The following is a 27,327-nucleotide window of genomic DNA, read 5'->3' as shown; positions in this document are numbered from 1 at the left end:
CGAAACAGCACAGCCCCCACATCTTTGGATGCGGACACAATCATCGTGCAGGGTTCCATATGCTCCAAGGCTTTTTGAGCTATCTTCTAGGCACCTTGCGCATGCTCCATCTGCTCCCATATTGACGAATGAGAGTTCAGGACTACCTCCGGGGGGGGGGGGGGGGTGGAAACACCCCAAGATCAACTTTCAACCCTTCATGACCAAATCAACTGCATACCACGCCATCCAAAGCTCTGCAGTTCTCTGACCTTCTCCTCCATTACCACCACCCATCCCGGTGGTCCTCACACTGAGGTGTCATGGGTATTCCGGTCTAACAGTTCTAGTACTCATCACTGCAGATCACCAGCATTCATCCAAATAAATAAATAAAATTAAGACAAAGAAGAATGCCCTGTGGTATTCCAGTCCCACAATGCCGCGTTCTTCCTGTTCCACTTCTATATGTTACACTATCAATGCCGGTCGCCCTGATATGGACTTCGTGCCTACACTACCACTAGCGCTCACATAGGAATAAGAATAATAACCTGTTGCATTCCTGTTCCACAATGCCGTTATCCCTGTTTCACTTCTATATGTTACACTATCACCGCCGGTCGCCATGATACGGACCATGCCTACACTACTAATGGCGGTCACCATGATATGAACTATGTACCTACTCTCAGGCTGTTTGTTTTTTCCACAAACCACTGACACTCCAGTGTATTTACTGCACCATGTTTACTGCAAACCTTCATGAACATTTACTGCCAACAAACTTGGTATGACCTTTTTCACTCCATGCTCCTGTGGCTGGGGCCAGACCCTCCTACCACAGCACATCAAGGGCCATAAGGACCGAAAACCTACTGGAGCACCTAACCCTTCTTACGCCCCTTGGCTCGGGAGTCACCCATATGTGGCTGACGCATCCTGCTTGTCCTAGGAGAAACGAAGTTACTTACCTGTAACAGACGTTCTCCCTAGACAGCAGGATAAGTCAGCCACACAACCCACCTACCTCCCCTTAGGAGGATCCGCTGCTTGCTAGGGATTGACTGAGGCAGGAAGTGGGAGTGAGGGGACTCCCCCCCCCCCCCCCTCAGTAGGGGCACCTACTGCACATGCTCAGAGGGATTTAGAAAAAAATCTCTCTGAGCTATTGGAGAGCATTTCCGTCCCATGGGCTGTTGGATGACATCACCCCCCCCCCCCCCCCAATATACAGATAAGTAACTTCCTTTTCTCTCTGTAGCACACAGTGTGTATTCATGGCACAATACAGACAGCCTGGGCCGTGCATGCTTGTGACACTCTGCATCACCTGCACCTGCCCTTAAACTACACTTCCTGGAACTGTTTCAGGGTTTGTGGTACAAGAGTAAAAAATAATACACTAAGACTTATCTAAAATTCCAAAGAAAACAAAACATTAAAAAACGGAGAGTGAGAGAGAGAGCACTAGAGACTGAGGTCAAGGAGAAGAACTACAGATTCCCTGGCACTGAGCTGAGGTAGAAGGAATTCAGGGCTGTCTGGGAGGTCAGTCCTTGTTCACAGCCCTTCCAGTTCCTTCAGCCTCTTCTTACCAAGACCACCAGACAAATAGAATAAGGGTAGATTAGAAACGTTCCTGCCACCATCAAGGAACTGAAAGAGCCAGGTAAGAGACCTCTCCATACTGTGCCCTTAGGGTTACTATACGTCCGGTTTTACCCAGACATGTCCCTCTTTTTGTGGACACGGCCGGGCAGTCGGGCAGGTTTTTCCAGCCTGCCTGTTTGTCCAGATTTGCGGACGGATGGACAGGCGGGTGTCCTATCCTCCCCTCCCCTCCTTTACCTTAGTGTGGTGCCCTGGTGGTCTAGTGACCTCTTCGGGGCAGGAAAGAGCCCCCTCTTTCCTGCCCAGCGCGTCTGCAGACTGTCTTTCTCCCGGCGCCAATTCAAAATGGCTGCCGAGAGTTCAGGCAGCGGCCTTGCGAGACTTTCACAGAAGCCTTGCAAGGTCACTGCTTGAACTAGACCACCAGGGCACCACACTAAGGTAAAGGAGGGGAAGGGAGGGAAGTGAACGGAGTCATGTGGGTGGAGGGAGGTTGGAAAATTGGGGAGGAAATCTACATGGGGTCAGAGAGGGAATCTGGCTTTCTTTGGGAGGGTCAAAGTGACAGGGAGTGGGGTGGGGTGGGGTGGGGTGTGACAGGGGACAAGGCATGCATCCTCTGTTTTTTTACGGCAAATATAGTAACCCTATGTGCCCTCCTCTTGCCAAGGGGACTACATAACTGAGGTAGGGGACCTCTCCGACTTCCTCCACATACTGCAACCCACCCCTTAGGGCAGTGCTTGATCCACATAGGAGATCTCTCTTTTCCTACTGCACCATCCCCCCACCACCTTCACATGTTCACTAAACTTCACAGTCAGCACTGGAGTGGAGGAATAGCCTAATGGTTAGAGCAACAAATTACAAAGCCAGGGTTCAAATCCTGTTCAACCTCCTTGAGCCCTCGGGCAGGGCACTTCACACTCCATTCATTCAGGACAAACTCAGGGCCTAATTTACTAAGGTGGCAATTCTATAAAGTCACACAAAAATATTGGCATCACAAGGAGGTGCGAGTAGCCCCAATTATATCATGGCATTAGGACACACCTAACCCTTTTATAGAAATACTACTGCAAAGCAGCCTTAGCAATCCAATATCTAGGCATGACTGCTTAGACCATGTGAACGAAAGAGGAATGGGACTTGGGTGTGATCATATGTGATGATCTTAAGGTGGCCAAACAGGTAGAAAAGGCAACAGCGAAAGCTAGAAGGATGCTTGGGTGCATAGTAACATAGTAACATAACATAGTAGATGACGGCAGAAAAAGACCTGCACGATCCATCCAGTCTGCCCAACAAGACAACTCATGTGTGCTACTTTTTGTGTATACCCTACTTTGATTTGTACCTATGCTCTTCAGGGCACAGACCATATAAGTCTGCCCAGCACTATCCACGCCTCCCACCACCGGCTCTGGCACAGACCGTATAAGTCTGCCCAGCACTATCCCCGCCTCCCAACCTCCAGCCCCGCCTCCCACTACCGGCTCTGCTATCCAATCTCGGTTAAGCTCCTGAGGATCCATTCCTTCTGAACAGGATTCCTTTATGTTTATCCCACGCATGTTTGAATTCCGTTACCGTTTTCATCTCCACCACCTCCCGCGGGAGGGCATTCCAAGCATCCACCACTCTCTCCGTGAAGAAATACTTCCTGACATTTTTCTTGAGTCTGCCCCCCTTCAATCTCATTTCATGTCCTCTCGTTCTACCGCCTTCGTATCTCCGGAAAAGGTTCGTTTGCGGATTGATACCTTTCAAATATTTGAACGTCTGTATCATATCACCTCTGTTTCTCCTTTCCTACAGGGTATACATGTTCAGGTCTGCAAGTCTCTCCTCATACTTGTAACGCAAATCCCATACCATTCTCGTAGCTTTTCTTTGCACCGCTTCGATTCTTTTTATATCCTTAGCAAGATACGGCCTCCAAAACTGAACACAATACTCCAGATAGGGAGAGGAATGGCCAGTAGGAAAAAGAAAGTGATGATGCTCCTGTATAAGACCCTGATGAGACCCCGTTTAGAATATTGTGTACAAGTCTGAAGACCATACTTTCAAAAAGATATAAACAGGATGGAGTCGGTCCAGAGGGCGACTATCAAAATGGTCAGTGGTCTTCATCATAAACAGTGGTGTAGCTATGTGGGGCCAGGGGGGCCTAGGCCCCCGTATATTTGGCCCTGGACCCCCCTGCCGACGTCAGAAACAGAAGGAAGCCTTTTGCGAGAAAAAGAGGACCTCGTCTGGCAGGGGTTGGGGTCCCCCGCCAGCAAAGGTAGGAAACGGCGAGTTGGCGGCTGGAGGGAGGGTCCAGAGGGTCGGCGGCAGGGGGGGCAAAGTTGGCAATGGCAGGGGGGGCTAAAATGTGCCCCCCCACCTCGGGCTCTGGACCCCCCTCCCGCCGAAGTCTGGCTACGTCCCTGATTATAAAGTGTATGGGGACGGACTTAAAGATCCCAATATGTATTCTTTGGAAGAAAGGCAGGAGAGGGGAGATATGATAGAGACATTTAAATACCTACATAGCATAAATGCACATGAGGCGAGTCTCTTTCAATTGAAAGGAAGCTCTGGAACGAGGGGGGATAGGAAGAAGGTGAAAGGGGACAGACTGAGAAGTAACTTCAGGAAATAATTCTTCTTGGAAAGGGTGGTGAGTTCATGGAACGGTTTCCTGGTGTAAGTGGTGGAGACGAAAACAGTATATGATTTCAAGACAGCTTGGGACAGGTACATAGGATCTCTAAGGAAGTGACAGGGAGAGCAGATGGAATGAATGAATGGGCAGACTGGGTAGGCCACGTTGTCTTTATCTGCCTGACATTTTTCTCTGTTTCTATGTCAATGGCAGGCATAGTTGCCGAGCGTGTGCCATGCAGCATGTTGCACACATTGCTACAAGGAATGCCTATGCTCTGCCACAGGTGCGGCGCTGTTCTGTACACATGGTGTGCATGTATGTGCATCATGTGTACAGAATAGGGCTAGCACTTATGCATGTATTTGCCAATTAAGGGCACCAATCCAGGCGTGAGTGGCAGTATTCTGCAAATATTGGCATGCAACTAGTAGCTTAATTTAAGTGTGCCTTGTAGAAATGCCCTTCACAGTTCTTTCCACATTCTCTGTATATGGGAAGGAAGCTTAATACATCAGCCCCTTAAGACTATGAGTTCTTTTACAACGTGCAGGACGTCAGACTCAGAAACAAAACGAAGGAAGAAGACTTCGGCTGGTGGGGGTTGGGGTCCCCCGCCAGCAAAGGTAGCAGACAGCGACGGCGGGTTGGCGGTGGTAGGGGGGGTTGAGAGGGTCGTCGGCAGGGGGGGGTCAAAGTTAGTGGTGGTGCTGCTGGTGGCGGGGGGGGGGGTGTCAGCAATGGCGGGGGGTGTCGGTAATGGCGCCGGGGGAGCTAAAATGTGCCCCCTCACCTCGGGCTCTGGACCCCCTCCCACCAAAGTCTGGCTACGCCCCTGGGTATAGAGAGGGATTCAAAGCACACAACAAACAGTAGAAGAAGAAAAGCATCAAGAGCCTTGAAATTCGGAAAGGATCCTTCACTTGCTATACATCGACCCGGGCCGTGTTTCGGCACTCAATGCTTGAATCAGGGGTCGTACAACATGAAAGTCCAAAATGACCTAGCCCAACACCTGGCTTCTAATAATGATAACTGACCTGTCAGGGAGTAGTCAATCTAGCGATCCATTCTCCTTAGAGCACCAACTATAACTCACCTTAAGCTACTACTGAAAAGGTGTAAGCCAAATCCAAATCCAAAGCGTTGGTGACCCTCAACGCTTCTAGGTAACTGTGACCTCACCATTTCCCTGGTGGATTTTACTGGGTATCAGTTACCTTATATTGGTTACATTTTCACCAGGTTTCATAGCTGACACCACTTCAGAACAGTAAGGAAGAAAAGCATTTGGCAGGCATGGGACAGTCCTGTGCAGGGCACCTATCTGTGGGCATGCAAAGGCCAATTTTCAAACCACCTGAGCAGTCTGCATACAATGCACGTACCTTCTACATATTTTCAGGGGCACCAGCTGTTTGCGCAGACAGCAAGGAGGAGCAAACAAAAGGTACACATGCACTTGAAATTCAAACAGGAACATCTCTTTGCCCTACAGCGAGAAGTGCAATCATTTAGCTATATTTCAGTCAGGCCATTTTTATCCAGGTAAAACCTTTGAAAGTGGCCTCCATGGTGCACTCCATGCACTTTTGTATCCTTGATGCACTAGCACAAAGCTGGGGCATAAATGCGTGAGGGAGGAGGATTCCTATTCAGTGGTTAGTGCAGTAAAAACTGAAATCTGCTGACTGATCACACCCAAAGAATTTGTTTATTCAGAGAACTCCTTGTTGGCATCTTTTGCCTGCCTTAGTGCAAACAGCAAAGGGAAGGAGACTGTTTGTTTAAGGAGGTGCAAGTCTTGAAAAACAGAGCATAATCAGTTATTTAGATAATCAAGAGCCTCTCAGCTTCATAACCTGCCAGTCACCTGAGAAGGCCTGAAGGATGGATCAGAATACAACAAAGCTGCTCAGGGAGGGCTGGAGGCTAAGACAACATCCAGGTGTGGAAAGAAAGCCGGAAGCCGCCTTGGGCCCAGTGCCTCTATTCCTTAGCCAAGCCCCGAAGCAGTAAACAGAGAGCTTGGCACATCCCAGCCAGGACAGGTGATAAAGCAAAAGGCACAAGGTGCCCAGCAGTTCGAGTGCCTCCCCTGATTCAAAGAGCTCTGGCAAGCTGCTGGCGCAGGCCGCACAAACCAAAGGCACCACAACCTGCCAATGCTAAATCACCAAAGCACAGAACTTCAACATGGCTGTTGTTGTGAGCAGAAAATGAAAGCAACTGGCCCAGACCAAGCAGGAAGACCAAAGAGTAAGAAACTGTGTGCCAAAGCAGAGAAAAGAGAAGATAATCACAACTTTTGTTTTCAAAGCTCAATTTGCTTAAAAAAAATCAAGCAAGCTTTTAATATTTAATAATAACTAAGGAGCCCTTTTTACTAAAGTTTAGCACATGCTAAATGCTGCACATCAATTTTTCAGTATATGTCAGAAACCGACAAAGGCATTTGGGATCCATGTATACACAGTGTGAGGGGGAGGGCATTTATTTCCCTATCAGGGGATTTGCACTTTTACTTAATAAAGGTTAGGCGTGACTGTCCTGATTATCTAATCCTTCCATCACGGAAGCAGCAGACTGTGGTAGGCGGTGGGAATGCCTGGCCTGCCTGTTGCTGTCTTCAGGCGCTATCTCCGGTTACCTTAGCAACACAGCAGCAGCTTGCAGAGAGCCCAATCCCACTTATCACGTCCATCTCCGGATAAGAAGGAAGGATGTGGTTATCTGCGATAGGCAGAGCTAAAAGAAATGTGTTGTGCAAAGCCCAGCGCCAAGCTCAGACCTCAACCTGGCACCATTCAAATTGATGCAGAGAGCCCTCACCAGTAGAAGCAGGCAGTATATGCGTGTTACTGGCCACACACTGTAGAAAGAGGTTCACAGGAGCACACAGTATGTTAAAATGAATGGCAATGAAGCCCTTAGTTATTCCTCCACAACGCACAGAAGTAAACAGGGGATTTTAACGCATGCACAATAAAAAAAAAATTCACCACCAGCTATGAGGAAATATAGTCGAGAGGATATTATGCTGGTTTTGGGGACATATAGGGCCAGGTTTCTTTTTTTTTTCTGCGACCATAGCAAGACAGAACAGAAGTAACAGCTGTGCAGAGGTAACAGAGATGTCCAAAGAAGATGAAAGTACCAGCACACACATCTTGTTCTGCGCATGAACCAGAATGTACTTCTGTGTATATAAGTACATAAGCAATGCCACACTGGGAAAAGACCAAGGGTCCATCGAGCCCAGTATCCTGTCCATGACAGCGGCCAATCCAGGCCAAGGGCACCTGGCAAGCTTCCCAAACGTACATTCTATACATGTTGTTCCTGGAATTACGGATTTTTCCCAAGTCCATTTAGTAGTGGTTTATGGACTTGTCCTTTAGGAAATCGTCTAACCCCTTTTTAAACTCTGCCAAGCTAACTGCCTTCACCACGTTCTCCGGCAACAAATTCCAGAGTTTAATTATGCATTGGCGAAGAAAAATTTTCTCCGATTTGTTTTAAATTGTATAAATGCTAGCCTCACAAAATTTTATGTGCAGAACATTCCGGTTCATACATAGATGTGCTGCCATTTTCATTTTATTCAGACATGCGCAAAGTGAGGCCAACCTTACTGCACACATATATCTAGCAGGCTTTCCCTGATTAGCACATAAGTTCTAGGTGATTTGAATTAGCATCACCGCAGAATATTTTCTCACTAATCTCGTAGTAGTAGAAGCCGTGTGCTCGGCCATCAATGCTCATGGCTTTCTGAATTGACCCCGCTCTGGCCCCCACCAGGCTCATTCTAGCTGTTAATTGCTAAGATCCATTTACAACAACAGTCATGTGCAGTGGCGTAGCTGCAGGTGGGCCTAGGTGGGCTGTGGCCCACCCAGTTTGTACTAAGGCCCATCCAAAATTGTGTCTCTCTTGCTGTGGCTGGTGGGAATCCTCAAACCCCACCATCTAAAGATTTCCCCCTCGTCAGGCAGCCAGTGCTTTCCAAACGGTAGCTGGCACCACACACCGGCCCCTCTGACCATTCTGAGCTTTCACCAGGCGGAAGCACTGAGCATCTACGCACTACTGGCAGCGGTGTCAGCTCAAGTCAAGTGCTGCCAACTGGTGTTTGGAAGAGCACTGGCTGCCCGAGGGAGGAAGGAAATCTTCCAGCTGATGCAGTCTGGGGATCCCCACCAGCTCAGGTATTTAATATTTTGTGTTTGGGGGGTAAGGGTGAGGGGGAGAGCAGAGCAGGGGGAGGGGACCAGGAAGGGCTGAATTCCGTACCCATCCATCTTAGGCTCATGCCCACCCAAAATTGGCAGTCTGGCTACGCCCCTGATGTGCAGAAGAGACCAAGTAGCATAACAGGCCACTTACAGTCCCCAAGCAGGGCTAGAGCACAGGGGCATGAAATGGAGAGCAATTTTGTTTCCATCAAGCTTATAAAACAGCCTAAGTCAGTACCCACATGGCTACAGATCCAGCTGGAGGTGATCCAAGTTTATATCATCCGTTGTAATGGAGTGTCACAGAACGGTCCTTGTGGCTCTACCTAACAGAGCTGAGCTGTGCATTTATCTCTGGGGAGATCTGTGCACCAACCTCCACCACAAGCCAACATCTGCTAAATTACTACCAGCAACCCCATGGATAGCCGAGATTAAAGGAAACATTTCTCAAGGTAACAGACTTTAACATGGAATGAAGCAGAGACCAGCGAGTTACAAAACATTTGCTAAGAAGTCTGTCCAGATACCTTCATGCACATATTTGTATATGGGAGATGTTTCACACTAAAAGGAACACCAGTAACTTCAGGCACAGAACGGCGTGTGGATAATACTGGCTGTAAGAAGACCATGTATCCTAGCAGAATACCATGTGCCTTCAGGCCAGGAGCTAACAAGAGATCCTAGAACAGGTATATATCATACAGAAAAGGCACTTCAACCCCCAACTGCTTGCTTGGAAATATCCTTCCCCCTGTTTCCCACCAACTGCTGTACTCTGAAAGCCTCCAAAATGTATGACTCGGGAAGAAATGCAGTTCCCTCTCAGCCCCTTACTGATTCTGCAAAAGAACGTGTATTTCTAGAGGGAGCTAGGAAAAGGTGGAAGAGAATTTGTGCAAAAGAAGGAAAGAGGAAACAGCAAAAGGGGAAAGGAAGGCTACATTTAGTAAGAGGAGGCAAGAGCCAGGTGAAAGGAAGGGAAAAGAGCAGAAAGTGATACAATAGGCAACCGGGACACCCTAACCCAGCCCTCATTCCACTCAACCCGAATAATAAATACTAACACATACACTTTGTAGATTAGATGGCAGCAACTTGGCCGCAGCTTTATTATCAAGACATGGCTGTGTTCAAACACAACAACAGACAAACAGGATACCTGAGCCACTGTAAGCTCCATAAGTAATGCCACCAGTCTTCGCCATTAGCTAAGACTGCTCAATGCTCTAAACTTGTACCTAGGGCGCCCCCGCCGCGCAGCAAGGTGTGCCCAACCCAGGTGCAGTGAATCCAGCTGCACCAGTCATAGCTCGATGAATTAGCGCTACTCCACTCACCCAGGCTTAGGTATTCCCACCCTCCAAGCTGCGACATACTACTACTACTACTACTTATCAATTCTATAGCGCTACCGGACGTATGCAGCGCTTCACACTTGAACATGGAGAGACAACCCCTGCTCGAGAGAGCTTACAATCTAATTATGACTGACAGGACAAGTAAGGGATAACGGTTAGGACAGACAGGACATATCAGGGATAGGGGACAGTTGAAGGGTTAGGTTTAGATTTAGGAGTTAAAAGCAGCATCGAAGAGGTGGGTTTTTAGCTTAGATTTGAAGATGGCCAGAGATGAGGCTTGGCGTACCGGCTCAGGAAGTTTATTCTAGGCGTACGGTGCAGCAAGATAGAAGGAACGGAGTCTGGAGGTTAGCGGTGGAGGAGGAAGGGTGCAGATAAGAGAGATTGCCCAGGTGAGCGACATGTACAAAAGAGCAAAATTTTGGCAAAGCAATGGGGTGGGTGGGCGGGTGGGTAGGCATCTCTCCGTGTTCTGGGGGCAAAACAGAGCTCTTCTACCCAGCTCGCAGGCTTTTATTCCCCAGCTCCAAGCCCCCTCCTTTCTCACCAGGGAGCCTGGCTTTGGCGTGTAACCTGTTTTCTGCCACCGGACTTCCCTGACGCTCTACAGCGACCCCACCCCATGGAGTGGGTTTATGGCAAACCACGGCGCCATGTTAATGTGGACTCCGTGCACTTCGGCCCTCCGCCTCATTTCTTTCACTAACAGACAAACAGGATACCTGAGCCACTGTAAGCTCCGTCGTAAGATGCACCCAGTCTGTCGCCATTAGCAAGACTGATCAATTACTCTCCAGCTCTGGAAAGGGAGCCTGTCCCCGTGGAAGAGCACCGACAGTACTACCACATGGCAGCCACCGAGTGCCCAGCACGATTCTGGGCACAGAGCTCTGACTCAATTGGGATAGTGCACTTGGATCCAGTGGGGTACTGGGGAGGAGGAAGAGAGATAACTGCCATACACAACTCAGCACTGAAATCTGTCATGTAACACACAGCCTGCCAGGCCTTGGAGATGGAAGACAGCAGGACTGGGCAGGCGGACAGAGTCCACAAACAATAAAGTACAGAACAAATCGAGGGTGTCCTCATGAGTGCAGAGAGTAAACACAAGGCACACTGAATGGCCTGTCAAATCTGAGGCTGGTCACATCTAATCCTGTATTTATTTATCCAAATGTAATTTGCACCTTTTCCAAGGGAAATGGGCAGTGTGTAGCTCTTTAAAAAAAATGCTTCCCAAAACCACCTGAGGTGGTTCCCTTTTAAGGAACAATGGTCTCCAGCTTATTTCAGCTCTGCTGCAGCAGTTCAGTCCCAGGGTCCCTCTTCCTTTTCTACACGGAGAACACGGGTGTTTTAACAGACACATGAAAATCAGATCTGGGTGTCTGAGCAGTGGAACCAAAGATGGAACCTTGGGATTAGGCATCTCTAAGTAAATGACTTCTACAGACACACACATGACTGGCCACCCCACCAAACACACACACACACTGGCTACCCATTGTGAAATAGTATATATAGAATCTGGAGTGGATTTATGTAATGGGTGGTTTTAAGCACAGTTTGTAATCAATAATATATCATTTCATTTGCGATATATCTTGTTTAGTAGTCTATTCTTATTTATCATTGTACCCACAACACCAGCAGCCACACCCACACCCACCACCAGGGACGCCGAGAGGGGGGGCAGGGGGGCAAAACTCCCTGGGCCTGGGCCTCCAAGGGGGGGCCGGCGCCGGGGTCAGGCCGCCGGCGCTGCAGTTCCCGGTCTCACCTGCCTGCCTCCTCGGCTCCGGGCCCCCTGCATTCGAAGCGGCAGTCACAGATCGCCTCCCTTCGGGCCTTCTCTCCCTGTGTCCCGCCCTCGCGGAAACAGGAAGTTACATCAGACGAGGGCGGGACACAGGGAGGGAAGGCCAGAAGAGAGGCCACCTGCGACTCAAGAGAGGCAATCTGCGACTGCTGCTTTGAATGCAGGGGGGGCCCAGAGCCATGGAGGCAGGCAGGTGAGACCGGGGACTGCAGCGGCGGGGGGGGGGAGCAATGGGGGGCCGGCCTTGCCCCGGGCCCGGCCTAGTCTCTTGGCGGCCCTGCCCACCACTGGTCCCCCCCACACACACACACATACACACCACCTCCCTCCCACATTATTGTCCACAAACACATGCGCAAGCACGCACGCACACACACTGGCTATCCACACTACTAGCCACTGCGCCATAAACATACAACTAGCTATCCTACTTTATTCATTTGAATTTCATGCAGTGAGACCAGGACTCAGGATTTCCACTTAGCATTCCTGAGTTCTGATCCAAGTTCTGCACCAATAGGCTGTTTAGGCGCTTTTGACTCCTTCTGCCAGAACCAGGACTTTCCTCCGCTGCATACTCCATAAATACAAAGACTGCTGGTGACATCCCAGTGACCAGTGGGTTAAAAACTGATACCTGGTGTGTAGTTGCCTAGTCATGTGTAACAACTGAGAGCAACACAGAATCATCTGGTGTCTTCCTTTGCAGATAAGAAAGAGCCTAATATATGAAAGTCACACAAAACTGACAGACTGGATTTTCTGTCAGACTATAAATAAAGGACATGACAGCAAGCCAGAGTCGGATGCTGTTCTACCTTCAGCTGTACACCCGAGGACAGAGTACATGACATGTTACGTAGAGGTCAGATCTCGCAATGCAATCATACCTCTCTCCTGTCTTCCCTACACCACGGACAGAGGCAGCAGCACATGCACTGCAACTTAGCCTAGGACTTTGCAACATCACAATTTTAAAGAGGTTTGCCGTAAGGCACTTTGGGCTAATGCAGAAACGCATGTTTAATAGTGTTCCGTGTGCACATCACTCACTGCACGATGCAGAAAGGGGGTTCATCACAGCAGTTAACTTGGGCAATATGAATTAGCACATTGTATATTGAAATGAATGGTAATGCACAGAACTGGGGATTTTAACATGCACACAATGCAACCATATGCCTGGAATAGACTTCCTGAGCCGGTACGTGAAGCTCCATCTCTGGCCGTCTTCAAATCTAAGCTAAAAGCCCACCTTTTTGATGCAGCTTTTAACTCCTAACCCTTATTCACTTGTTCAGAACCCTTATTTTATCATCCTCACTTTAATATTCCCTTATCTCTTGTTTGTCCTGTTTGTTCTGTCCTAATTAGATTGTAAGCTCTGTCGAGCAGGGACTGTCTCTTCATGTTCAAGTGTACAGCGCTGCGTACGTCTAGTAGCACTATAGAAATGATAAGTAGTAGTAGTCTTGGGATTCCAGAATCTTGCTACTTTTGGGGATTCTGCACAGAATCTTGCTACTATGATATTCCGGAATCTTGCTACTCTTTAGGATTGTGCACGGAATCTTGCTACTCTTTGTCCTTATCCCTTATTTGTTCTGTTTGTCTGTCCTAAATAGATTGCAAACTCTGTCGAGCAGGGACTGTCTCTTCATGTTCAAGTGTACAGCGCTGCGTACGTCTAGTAGTGCTTTAGAAATGATAAGTAGTAGAAGTAGTACAATGCGAGAAATTCACCGCCAGGTCCACAGCAGCGTAGATGGGTTAGTCCAGAGGATTTGACGCTAGTTTTTGGGATTAACTGCCAGTTTCTTCTGCTTTTTTTTTTTGTGACCGTACCAAGTACCTGTAACTTTAAAAGACAAAATGGAAGAAGCAGCTGTGCACAGAAGTAACAAGGGTTTCACTGTGCGCATGCCCAAAGAAAACAAAGCTGCCAGCACACGTCTGCGCATAAATATCAGCCTCACAAAACTTTATGTGCAAGAAAGTTTTGCGAGGCTAATATTAATATGCAAAACAACACTCTGGTTTATGCGCAGATGTGCTGACATATGAGCACAGCGCAGCCCGCCCTAACTGCAAAACCTTTGTGTGCATCTGTCCGGCAGGCTTTCCCTGATTTGCAGGCAAGTTGTGTGCACTTTGAATCTGCATGTCTGCTTTAATGCATTGCTGCAGAACATTTTCTTACAATAGAAGCCGCATGCTCAGCCACCAGCGCGTGGCTCTACCATGTTGCTTTCTGCATAAACCCCTTTGAGACTACTCTTTACTGCTGAAGTAACTCTAGAAATGACAAAATAAGGGAACTCGTTATTCTGCTTAACAGGAGCAGTCTTAACTGAGACATGTATTTACTTATTAACTTTATATACCTCTCCTTGGATAACCTTAATCCTATAAACAATACCTTAATCTCAAATATCCTCCTTAGGAAACAACCCAACCGAAAGTGTGTATGACCCAGCAAAAGAAGATTTAGAAGAGGGAAAAGGTTATACTGGACCAGTGATCCTCAACCCAGTCCGGAGTCAGAACACAACGACCATCCTGAATTGCAGGATAACCATAATGCATTATAATAGGATAGTTTTGCATACAACAGAAACACTCCATACCAATCTATCTCATGAATACTCTGAAAAACCTGACTGACTAGTGTGCTCTGAGGAATGGGTTAAGAACTCCTGCACTGAACAACTGACCCCCCCCCCAACCCTCCTCCACCAACTAAGAGTGATAAAGCTTTGGGATACAAAGGTATAAAGCTCCTTTGGCTCTTGGCACAGAAAGGCATCAAACCTTGTGAAATACAAGGGATCCAATGCAGAAACCCTTGCAGTAGGGATACACTGATATTTAGCGGATAGTTTTCAAACACAGCAAAACCAAAGTTTTGTCACTAATGCTGTAACCAAATAGTATGCAAATAGGCCCAGAACAAAACATTTTGCCAACATGGGACAATGAACTAGACCAGGTGTTCCCAAACTTTTTTGGTTCATGGCACCTCCCCCCCCCCCGGCCCCCGGGCCACATGGGTCTCCATGGCACCCCCCCCCCCCCCCACGGCCACATGGGCCTCCATGGCACCCCCGCCCCGGCCACATGGGTCTCTGCACCTTCCCCCCCCGGCCACAAGGGTCTCCGCACCCTCCCCACCACATAGGTCTCCCTTTCCCTATAGCCCTCTGCCTTCCCCAAATCCAGCATTGCTCGCTACCTTCCTTCCTGCAGGTCCAGGATCGCTGCTGCTTCCTTCTCTTTCCCCCCACCGCCGCTGCAATGCTTGCAGCTTAAATTTTCAGGCCGTCCGCAATTCATACAGGCACTCCGGGGCCTTCCCAGTCTGCCACGTCCTGCCCTCTCTGATGCAACTTCCTGTTGTGAGGGCCGGACGCGGCAGAGGGAAGTCCCTGCAATGCCTGGGTGAATCGTGGACAGCCCGAAAACGTTAAGCTGCAAGCACTGCAGCGGCAGCGAGGAAAGAAGCAGGAAGTGGCAGATGCCAGACCTGCGGGAGGAAAAGTAGGGAGCGATGCGCCACTGCACCCCTGAGAGTTCGCTGCAGCACAGCAGGGTGCTGTGGGGCAGTTTGGGAGCCACTGCACTAGACACATACAGAAATTGGTCTGCACTAGTGGCAGCTATATCTTACATACAAATCAGCACCCAGAGCTGCATGTGCTTGAATTATAGGCCTCACATGCTTGCCGTAAAGAGAAGAAATAGACGTGAAATCCCCACTAACACTGACCTTGCACACCTGCTCAGACCTCACATAAAAGGCTGGTTTTCAGCTCAGTCTTTGGTCTTCTTATGTGTACATTTGCATCTGTGCTGAATAGCTAATCGCTTCATTAGCATAGATTTAAATGTGCTGCGTGCTGGTGTCTACGCAAAGCTTCGTGCACAGTTAGCCCATGTGCTGTGCACCCACAAAATCGTGTGCTAAAGCCAAGCTAACCAAAGCGCAAACATTAATACACTTTACTGCATCGGCATCAAGATGGGGACAGTCTTTCTTTGCAACACCTACATGTCCTCATGTAAAAACCATTCTCATTCCTCAGGAGGGTGGGGGAGGGAAGGGAAGCATAAACTTAACCAGTGTCATAGACCCAAAGTCCCTGTACTCAGACATCCTGCACTCCCAGTCTCCAAATATTCAGAAAAATATTCCAAACATTTGCGACAAAAAAAAAAACCCAGCCTCCAAGTGTATCAAAACTCCGGCCCACACATAAACCTCATTACCAAATCTCAAGTCCCTAATATTGCAGAAGCCCTGAGGCCATGCACTCTGTGCTCCCTGAAAGTGCACACTGCAGAGGAGGGTGAGTGATAGCATGGGTACATGCAAAGGTCCTCATTCACTGTTGGATTTGTATCTCATCTCCCCAGAGGCCTGAGCCACTGGGTGAGAGAAAAAGGCAAATATCCCCCCAGCTCCTTCCCTGGCAAGATGCAATTTCCTTTTAAAATCGATTCTCCTAATCACACAAACCCCAAAAGGACCCAGAACACAGTCAGAAACCAAAGTGCTGCAGTTAATTACCTTCCCCTCCCCCAGACCTCACAAAGTGGATGTGACAGGGGTGGGCTGCCTGGGGGGGGGGGGGGGGGGGAAACATTAACCGTAGCAGAAAAGGACTTGAGTTAGCAGCACTTCTGAAAGTGCTAGTGTTAGGCTGATGAAGGAAGCAGAACTCCCCAAAGCTAGACACAATGAAAATGTCTCTGCTTGCAGGATCTTTCTGAGCATAAACAGGTGTCTGGACATTGCATCCCTGCCCTGTAGTCACTGAAAGACTGTGTGTGTGGGGGGGGGGGGCGGGGAGGAGGGAAGAGCATGGAAGCATGAAACACACTAAGCCTGGTCCTTTTTCCACAGTAAGCCCTTACCTACATCATCCATAAACAGATGGACAATGTCAGGGCCGCTGTAATAGTAATGACAATATTTTGAAAAGAATGATCTTGATTTATTAGACAGCCCTGCTCTTATGCAGCCCTCCCTGCTTTTGATAATACTATATTAGTGATTAATAATGCTGTTCTAATGTTCTCTTATTTATAATGGTAGTACAGCTGAAAAAAAAAACCTAACCCATTTGCTTTAATCTGCATAGCTCTACATCTGCATCAACACAGATAAAAGTTACCTATAAAAAAAATCTATATTTATATTAAAAACTCAGTTACATTGTAAGTTTCTCTTTTTACCTGTCTTGAACAGCAGCAGCGATAATAGACTGGGATAAAGATTGTTATTTTAGGGGCGCCTAGGAGGGTTTTTTTTACAAATTGCACATACTGTATTTGATTATTATGAATCTTAAACTGCTTTTTTATGAGATGATACATAAATCTCAATAAATAAGAAGAAATCAATCCTGCTCTTTCAGCTGTCTCTCATGCTTGTATGTTGTATCTGTGATGCTGCATATAGATATCAACTGTCCAGGAGGATTTTTACCATCCTAACAGGTGTTTTCCTATTACAGAGATTAAAAGGGGAAAATTTTTGTAGCGGTAATACAAGGCAACATTTGTTACCGGTAACAACTATAAAATAAAGATATCATGCCTGGTATTCCAGAATGAATAAGTATTGTACTAAATGAGACATGCCATAAGAAAGGCTGTGCTGTGAACGTGTGGATGAAGGGTGTGAATGCACCGAAGACTACATTCAGTAAATTGTGCTGAAAATCAGCGTGAAAAAAAATAATGTGTTGAGCGATATTCTATAAAGGGTATCGAAACTGTATAGAATAGCGCCTAAGTCACTTGCATTTCAAGCATAAATGCCGGTGCCTAAATTAGGTACAGATTGGGCATATTCTATAAGAATAAGTGTAATTCATAGGAAAGCCCCCGAAACCCCCCCCCCCAAAAAAAAAGTACACATCGTAGGATTTACACGCAGATGGTTATAGAATATGATCAGTGTGCAAATCCCAATTAAGACAAATTAACACCAATTGTTAGCAGCCAATGATTGGCACTAAATGTCTCATTAATCAACTAAGTTTCATACACAACTTTAGAGCCATATATAGAATCGGGATTGGGGGGGGGGAATGGTTAAGTGTTGGTTGTATGCAAAGCGAGAAATACAAGATGTATGTATTTATGTATTTATTAGGATTTATTTACCGCCTTTTTGAAGGGATTCACTCAAGGCGGTGGACAGTAAGAACAGATCAAACATGAGCAGGAGGCAATTAGAGCAGTACAAATATTCGAACAACAATACAAAGTATGGCATGGTATACTACTTGCAATGACAACACAATATGTACTAGAACATTATAATTGGTAGTGAAGGGTAAGGCAAAGTTGTAACATATAGATGAGTACGGAAGTAGGGAGAGTTAGAAACAGATCACAGGTTTTGAACTACATGTCCACATACTATGAGAAATCTTTGTTGGAATCGTTTAGTATATAGTAAGACATTACATTGTGTTCTCTTTATCGATAACACACATTAATTAAATAAAACTCAGCAACACAAGGAAGCCATAACCTGCAATGAACAATATATCACTCTTCTTCTCTTGATTCTCTAATGTTCTGTAACAACATCACTCTGTATTTGTTTCATCACCGGAGGTGGCTAACACCTCACCGTACTATGTAAGCCACATTGCGCCTGCAAAGAGGTGGGAAAATGTGGAGTACAAATGCAACAAATAAATAAATAAATCAGATTCTTTTTTTTTTTTCTTTTTCATGCAGCTGCTGAGCTGATCGCTTTTTTTTTTTTTTTTTTTTAATATGAGGAATTGACCGAAAGAGCAGAACAAACGCATAGGTAACGAGGAAGAACTGCGCCTCATTCACTTCAGTTCCTCGCGCTCCTTCCAGACCGGCTCGGGGAATTAAGCCTTGCGATTGGTCCGCCTGCAGCATGTGACCCTGGCAGCCCCTGAGGGGGCCGTGGGCGCTGCAGTCGTGTCTGGCTAGTGGGTAGGAGTGGAGAGCGCGTAGTGTACGGCGAGTGACCCTTGTTTTATTGTAGATGCAAAGTCTGAGGGTCTGCTTTATTGCACGGTGGTCATAACAGAATTTCAGCAAGCTTCGGACAAACGCTGGACCTGTGCAGGCAGCCTGACAACAACCTTCAGATCTCCCAAATAACAGCCAGCGCTGGCTTTTCTGACACCTGAGATTTTAAACAAGCAGTAAAACCGGACTTTGCTAAAAGTCTCCCTCTTAAAACTGGGTCACGTGGCAGCTGTATGAGTTGGTTTAAAAAACAAAATACAGTCCCCGCCGCCCCCCCCCCAAACATACACGCGCGAAAAAATCCCATGCATGTGCGAGATGCCCCGCTAGTATTGTAGGTGTCAAAATTGGAGTTAGTTATGTTATTGCTATGACCGGAGTGAACGTCCTACCTCCAGAATCAAAAGGCGCACAAGTCAGCAAATGAATCAGCTTGCTAAAAGCATCAAAACTTCAGAAATACTTGCTAATGTTATCCTGTAAATCCTGGTCTGTAAACACATGATGGGGGCAGTGGGGTGGTACAAACATGCGTATAACAGACAGGAAAAGGTAAAATTACTATTCAATTATGTTCTACTGCCCGAAGCTTAGCAGGCTAGAAATACGGATTAGAAAAATCTTGCTTCTAAGAACAAAACTTTTTTTTTCTGATTTGACCTAGTTTTTCAAGAAACAACTTGATTTCCATTGATGTACTGCGCCATGCTTTATAAAAATATGTTTTCATATAGATATATAAATTAATACTTATAAAATGAAGTTTTAACCAACAACGGTCATTTTTGGCAATCCCATTTCTCTTACCATAGTTTAAAAACATACTGTGCAGGGTGAGAGCAATTCATTCCCTTAAGTTATATTCTAATAATTTTACTTCATTGTTTCTACCCTTTCCTTGTAATATTTCTTGACGCTGTCTCCTGCACAAGCTTGATAGTTTCGTACTTATATCTTAATACTGCCAAACGATAACTAGCCATATACAACATTTTCCACATAACCAGGACATCACCTGCGCAGGCTCAAGATGCTCTTTGAAGATCCCCATCTTCAAAGGGAAACTGAGCTTGTCGTGCAATGCAAATAATACTTTACAAAGTAGAGCGAGAGGCATCTGTGAAAGTCTAACCCGCCTCAGCTCATTTCCCAATTATGTAACTGAAGAAAATAATTGTGATTGCTTAACGGCGTTTGTAATTTCCCTGATGCCCTTCAGCTCTTAAATCTCAGATATCTTCCTGAACACCGTGAAACTCGATGAAAGTTCTCCGACGCTAGGGATACTGGTAGGGTGGTGGCATCAAGGCCTGCAGCGCCCTAGCACGGCCGTCTGTATAAAACGAGGACACAGATTCAAATCCTACCCCTGGACCCTCAACAGGCGCCCGCGTTCCCTGTAGTCCGTCAGGGGTTCCCTAGAATGATGCAATTTATCTTTAAATTCTGTCCACTAGCTATGGTAAATAAGTCCCATTATCTTTAGCAAGGCACCCTCATACACCAAAAGAGAAACAAATGCAAAAATTAAAATAAAGCAAGAGGGCTATCTATCCTAGGATCCAGCAAGAGAAAAACATTGAAAGAAGACTCAGTTCAATCTCAAAGTCGAGCCCCATATGAGAAGTCAGGAACTCTAAATATACTGCCGTCAGCTAGATCTTCACACTTGCAATGTTTCCTAAAGGATTATATTGATCTCAGGGAAACCGGACGTACTAATTAGCTCCACTCTCGCCTCCTGAATGAAAGCTACGTCCCCGTGGGCCCTTTTCCCCACCACCCACCTACCCACCCCAGGATCGAGAAGGACAGCTGGGGACAAAACAAGGATCTTACCACTGGAGACGAGATTCGACACCCAGGGCAATCACAGATTGGAGGATGTACCTGTAAGATTCCTTTGGACATGAGGGTCTTCAAACTTTTGCCTGCGTGCGGAAAAGAAGAAGAAACGCTTTAGAGGTGGGGTAGGTGGGTTACCTCCACACTAGTGGCTGGCAGCGAGCCCCGGGCACATGCCGAGAGCCCGCAGCCAGTCCTTCCGCTCCTGAGAGCCCCTCCCCGACAAGCAAGCAATGATCCCCCCCCCACCCCTTACAGCGCAGCGACGATTTCTCCTCCTCCTTCCTCTGGGGCTCAGGTCCTCCGGACACTGAGGGAGGGGGCGGCAGAAAGCAGAACACCGCCTGCCACAGGAACGTCTCTCATTCACCGAGGAGCTGCAGTGCCAAATCCGCACAGTCTTGCTCAACACATCAACTTTCCAACTTCCCTCCCCTCCCCCTCTCCGTGCCGACACACGCTCACACGAATTGCTCCCCCAGACAGTGAACACACGCATCACTCCCCCGCACACAGACACACGTTTTTCATTCCCCCTCTCCCAATTAACCCACATTTTTCAAAAGTGAACCCACCAAAGCGAATTCTCCTCCAGTGAAACCTGAAGCAGACATACAAACCCCCCCCCCCCCCTCTCTCTCTCTCTCGTCCAGGACCTGCACACACCTCCCCTGGCACGCGCTGCCCTCCTCTCTCCCCCCCACCCCAGCACGGTCCTGTGCGCCGCTGCTCACCTTTGTGCCGGATGCTGCGCTTCCAGTCTTTGGCCGTCTCCCGGCCGCTGACAAACTGGAACTCGTTGGGGGTGAGCCACTCGCCCCGGTAGCGGATGGACGGCCCCTTGCTGCCCTGGCACAACTTGTGGATGTAGAGCAGCGCCTTGTTCTCGCCGCACTCCACCTCGATGCAGGGCTCGCCGCTGTCAAAGAAGGGCTGGAAGTCGGGGATGGACGAGAAGCGCTCCAGCATCAGGTCCTCCGGGAGGTGCGGGGGCTCGGGCAGGCCTAGGTAGGCGCTGGGGGGCGGGTAGGCGAAGAGGTGCTGGTAAGGCGGCGGGTGAGGGGCGACCACCGGCATGGCAGCCAGGTAGCCCGGCAAGGTGTCCATGGGCTGGTTAAAGGCGGCCAGGGGAGCCAGCTCGTCCCGGTCCAGTCGCTCCTTCTTGATGGCAGGCATGGCGCGTGCGGGCTGCCCCCGGAGCCAGGAGGAGCTGTTCAGTGAGAGCCGCTGGCCGTCCTCCTGCGGCCCGATGCCTGCCATGTCGGGGCAGGTTCCGCCGCCGCTGCCCGACACATCCTGCCGCCTCGGGCGCTTATTGATCGCTGGCGAGCTGCCCTCTGCCCCTGCCCAGCTCCCGGGGAAGTTTGTGTGCTGCTGCCCCCGCTCGCTCACCTGCAGCGGGCTTTGCTTTCGAGCTGACTTAGTTTCGGAGTGGCAGCACGCTGCAGCCCCCTCCCCGGTGTGTACTCCCTGGGCCCGTGGGGGTGGGACAGCCTAGCCCTGCGTGTGCATATACTGCTAGAGTCTCAGAAGTCACAGCGGAGTTCAGATTCTCGGACCCTGCTGCACGATTTGCCTTCGCCGCTGCTTTCTCCAACTTGGCCCATTTAAACAGCACAGGCGGCTGCGGGCGCCGACGGCAGAGGGGGTGAACGACGGCCGACCAGCAGGCTCCGAGGGGGAGACGACGCCTGCACCTGGCAAACAGCTCAAAGCCGGCCACTCGTGTTAGCATTGCAAGAAAAGTGCCGCCTGGTACTAGCCGCTGCTAGATGGGGGAGGGGGGGAACTTGACGTAAAGGGGGGCCATAAAGACTTCCCCGGCAGCAGCAGCATGAATCAGAAAAGGAAAGCCCCAAGGAGAAGAGCCTTTAACTTTGCACAACGATCTGGGCATCTTCTCATTGATAATTAACTGTTGTGGCTCAGCTCAGTGACATTTTCGTTTAAGCTGCATGAGCTCTCTTGCGACCCGTTTGGTTAGACTTTTTGGATTTCTTTGAAGCTCTTCCAAAGTTATTAAGGAAATGTTATAAAGTCGTCGCACTCCCATACTCCACAGCTTTACCATTGTGCTAAACCTATTTTACAAGATAATGTCACTTCGGACTGGTAATGCCACAACATGCACATACTTAAAGGTCAATTAAATTTGGGTGCCCTTCCACAGAGTTAACCAGGGAGTATTTTCAAAACCCTAGGTACCAGCTGTGTAGCCAACCCAGAGAAAGAGTAAACTCTTCACCGTGCCCAGGTACTTTAAATTGTGTTAGGTTAAGAATAACACCTCCAATCATACGGACAAGCTGCTAGGCTGAAAGTGTTGTTCAGTACTGCTTTAAATGCAATCTCAGGCACCCTGTAACAAGAATGCCAGCAAACATGATAAAAAAAATAAGTGGAGTCCTATGGCTGCTGGGAGACACCTGAGGAAAGAGAAGGATGAAAGCTAAACAGTTGCCAAACACACACACACACACACACACACACACACACATGAGAAACACCTTCAGACAAAAGAAATACAAACTCCTAGTGTCAGGCTGGTGCTGTACTTGTACAGGCCTGCCTGTGTCCTTCATGTTCCAGGTGAGGCTACACAGAGCAGGTGTGTGCCTCCCAGACCACCCAGTGCTAGGAAACAGTGACATTACAGTACCCAGAGCCCAGGGTCTCTCATTTTTTCTGGCATATTAGAATATTTCTAGCCACTGCTGTGCAACACATAAGGCTGAGAAATAGCAGCATACGTTTGTTCCTAGGTGATGAAAGGCGCTATGTCACCTAATGAGAACCAGGTTCAAATTCCACTGCTTGTGATCTTGGGCAAGTCACTTAAAGTTCCTTGGCTACAAACTCAGATTATGAGCCCTTCAGGGACACAAAAATATCTACTGTACTTAAATGAACACCGTTTGGATGGTTTTCGGGCTTGCAGGAGGCATATATTACAATAAATAAAAATAGCTCTCTATAAATTAAGGGTTGTTTGGGAGTAAAGATTACAAACATTGATGAAAGTCTTCTAACTTGGTTGTTAGGTGTTTGGGCGGTTTTGTATTTCCTTCTTTAACTCTAGCTCAGGTTCTGCTCAGAAAAAAAAAATCAGATCACTGCAAGCTGCAGAGAAAAAAATGGGTTTGTAAAGTAAAAGAAACTATCCCCATAATATAATAAATAATAATACCCCTTCCTCCCCCCCCCCCAACAAAAAAAACACACACACACACTTTACCAACCAGAAGCACTGGAGTTCTAACAAAGCTCATTTCATTTCTATCCCAGATTTAAGTAGAGGAGTGTGGTAGCCATGTTAGTCCACTCTTAAGGTTATCAATAGAAATCAAACAAAATAAAACATGGAAAAGAAAATAAGATGATACCTTTTTTATTGGACATAACTTAATACATTTCTTGATTAGCTTTCGAAGGTTGCCCTTCTTCCTCAGATCGGAAATAAGCAAATGTGCTAGCTGACCGTGTATATAAGTGAAAACATTCAAGCATTACTATGACAGTAAAATAGATACCATTGGAGATTCTACATGGAATGTTGCTACTATTGGAGATTCTACATGGAATGTTGCTATTCCACTAGCAACATTCCATGTAGAAGGCTGCGCAGGCTTCTGTTTCTGTGAGTCTGACGTCCTGCACGTACGTGCAGGACGTCAGACTCACAGAAGCAGAAGCCTGCGTGGCCACATTGGTGATCCGCAAGGGCCGACTTCTACATGGAATGTTGCTAGTGGAATAGCAACATTCCATGTAGAATCTATAGAAATCAAACAAAATAAAACATGGAAAGGAAAATAAGATGATACCTTTTTTATTGGACATAACTTAATACATTTCTTGATTAGCTTTCGAAGGTTGCCCTTCTTCCTCAGATCGGAAATAAGCAAATGTGCTAGCTGACAGTGTATATAAGTGAAAACATTCAAGCATTACTATGACAGTAAAATAGATACCATTGGAGATTCTACATGGAATGTTGTTACTATTGGAGATTCTACATGGAATGTTGCTATTCCACCTTTTTTATTGGACATAACTTAATACATTTCTTGATTAGCTTTCGAAGGTTGCCCTTCTTCCTCAGATCGGAAATAAGCAAATGTGCTAGCTGACAGTGTATATAAGTGAAAACATTCAAGCATTACTATGACAGTAAAATAGATACCATTGGAGATTCTACATGGAATGTTGCTACTATTGGAGATTCTACATGGAATGTTGCTATTCCACTAGCAACATTCCATGTAGAAGGCTGCGCAGGCTTCTGTTTCTATGTAAACCACATAGAAACATGGTATATCAAGTCCCATTTCCTTACCCTTCTTCAACCCCCCCCCCCCCACCCCCCGCCCCCCACACACAACTGGCAGGCAAATATGTCAAATTTTGAGGAAATCCTCTCATCAAACCCCTGAATGCCACCTTTCAGCTGGCGGTAATGTTTCTTTGTATCTGCATTGTGTTCTGACCATTGGGGGGGGGGGGGTTAAAGGCATTTAAATATATTAATATACAAACCAGTGGTACAGCCCTCTGAAAGCCAGTGCTAATCGCCTCTAGCACCAGTGTGAGGTTCATTACAAATCTGGGATATCAATAGAAATCAAACAAAATAAAACATGGAAAAGAAAATAAGATGATACCTTTTTATTGGACATAACTTAATACATTTCTTGATTAGCTTTCAAAGGTTGCCCTTCTTCGTCAGCATTACTCCGATCTGACGAAGAAGGGCAACCTTCGAAAGCTAATCAAGAAATGTATTAAGTTATGTCCAATAAAAAAGGTATCATCTTATTTTCTTTTCCATGTTTTATTTTGTTTGATTTCTATTGATATCCCAGATTTGTAATGAACCTCACACTGGTGCTAGAGGCGATTAGCACTGGCTTTCAGAGGGCTGTACCACTGGTTTGTATATTAATATATTTAAATGCCTTTAACCCCCCCCCCCCCCCAATGGTCAGAACACAATGCAGATACAAAGAAACATTACCGCCAGCTGAAAGGTGGCATTCAGGGGTTTGATGAGAGGATTTCCTCAAAATTTGACATATTTGCCTGCCAGTTGTGTGTGGGGGGCGGGGGGTGGGGGGGGGGGTTGAAGAAGGGTAAGGAAATGGGACTTGATATACCATGTTTCTATGTGGTTTACATAGTATATACAGGTAGTTATTTGTACCTGGAGCAATGGAGGGTTAAGTGACTTGTGCAGAGTCACAAGGAGCTGCAGTGGGAATTGAACCCAGTTCCCCAGGATCAAAGTCTGCTGCACTAACCACAAGGGAAGTCCATGCAGCCTCTACTGCTAACAGTGAAGAAACAAACATGTGAGAGAGTCCAGGCAGGATTGCAAGTGAAAGCTGACATCTGTGGCTGGTTTTCTGTGTTTAAATATGAGCTTTTAACAAAAATAATTTTTGAAAAGCTTCTATTTAAGGGTGCAGAAGGATGGCAGCAGTGTGTGCTTGCACTTCCTGTTTGCCTGGGTATGTGCACAAGAGCTGTGCTTACCAGGAAACTCTTGTGATCATGCACCAAACACATTCCTCCCCCTTAAAAATTCCCAATACCCAATGTTAACAGCATACATATAATTTACATGCTATAAACGTTAAGCATTGGAATTTTTTTTTCTACACTATTCCATACAGTGCCAGAGTTCTGGCAATCAGCACCCAAATTCTCTAATGGTTTCAGCGCCACTGCTGAAACCATTAGCACAGACTAAATTTAAATGCAGTCATTATAAAGCCTTCAGTAATGCTTACAAAAAAAGGCTTTTGGCACATTTAGCACCAGAATCGTAATGCCTGATCCAAGGCAGTGTCAAGTGTTGGTTGAGAGAAGACATATCTAATGACACCTCTTCTCTCCCACCAACCTGACCACCCTGCTCTGGCCAGGCTTCCCAAAAAATGTACAGCCAAGCTTCCCCTCCCCCTCAAAACCTTAAAAAAATTCTCAGTGGATCCCTCCCTCACAAAAAAATAGCCTTATAGTCCAATGGGACCACCAACCCCACCCTGCTGGACCAGGCCTGACCCTCTGGTCACTATTGTCCCCGGTGAAATGCACTAGGTGAGGCCTAAGTACCATATATAAGGGGTTGAAAGCTCCTTATATGATACTTAGACCCCCTCCCAGTGCATCCCAGTATGCAGCAGGCAGGGTGCCGCCATTTTGAAAAGCACGGGCCCAGAAGCAGGAGGGAGTAGGCATCCCTCTTGCCTCCTACCATGAGGTATGTGGAGGGGTCTGGGGGTGGGATTCTACTAGAGCCAGTAGTGACCGGGGGGGGGGTTGTCCTGTCTCAGCCCATCCCAGCATGGTATGGCCTGGCCCGGTCTGGTTGGTGGGCCTACTGGACCACTAGGCTATTTTTTGTAAGGGAGGGGGCCGGGAGAGGTCCACTGGGCCACCAGGGATTTTTTTTAAGTTTCGGGAGGGGGGAGTAAATTACGATTTTAACATGGCATGAATTTGCATGCTCATTACTCTGAGCATGCTGTGCTGATTTTTCTGTGCTGGATTCATGGTAGAGTTCCCTCTACTTCAAATCTTATGAGCATCCAGCCTTTGAGTCAATGTGGTCCTTTATCAATAGGGCGCATGGCAGAATGGGAAGGGGGATTTCTGCAGGTAGCTGGTGGTCTCTGTTTTCCTACCCATCTTCTTTGTGGTCTAGTCTGTTTGTTTCTCCTGTTCTACTGATATTGGCAATTCCTTTCCTAGTTTCTTCATTTTTTATTTTTTTGTACACGG

At 47.2% G+C, this 27,327-nt stretch overlaps 1 protein-coding gene and 1 long non-coding RNA gene across 10 annotated transcripts in view; one reads left to right on the top strand and one right to left on the bottom strand.

The window, feature by feature from the left end:
* Positions 1-22,161, bottom strand: part of SAMD11 (sterile alpha motif domain containing 11) — a 169,132-nt gene extending 146,971 nt beyond the window's left edge. For 3 of the 9 annotated variants that reach the window (XM_030222039.1, XM_030222043.1, XM_030222042.1), the window contains exons 1-2: positions 21,279-22,160; positions 20,539-20,630 (exon numbers count right to left, since the gene is read on the bottom strand). In XM_030222039.1, coding sequence (XP_030077899.1) covers positions 20,539-20,630; positions 21,279-21,804 — 618 coding nt within the window. In that variant the 5' untranslated portion in view covers positions 21,805-22,160. Of the gene's footprint in view, positions 1-20,538; positions 20,743-20,800; positions 20,907-21,119; positions 21,149-21,278 lie in introns of those variants that run through there. The other 6 variants (XM_030222040.1, XM_030222041.1, XM_030222046.1 and 3 more) reach the window with 6 other exon arrangements.
* Positions 4,165-22,088, top strand: LOC115482340. Its single transcript, XR_003944077.1, has 3 exons — positions 4,165-4,277; positions 20,103-20,105; positions 22,078-22,088. It is a non-coding gene; the product is annotated as an uncharacterized LOC115482340 (long non-coding RNA).
* Positions 22,162-27,327: the final 5,166 nt, after the last annotated feature.

Source organism: Microcaecilia unicolor, chromosome 13 (assembly GCF_901765095.1).
Source record: "Microcaecilia unicolor chromosome 13, aMicUni1.1, whole genome shotgun sequence".
NCBI lineage: Eukaryota > Metazoa > Chordata > Amphibia > Gymnophiona > Siphonopidae > Microcaecilia > Microcaecilia unicolor.
This window is presented reverse-complemented; position numbering and strand designations above follow the sequence as displayed.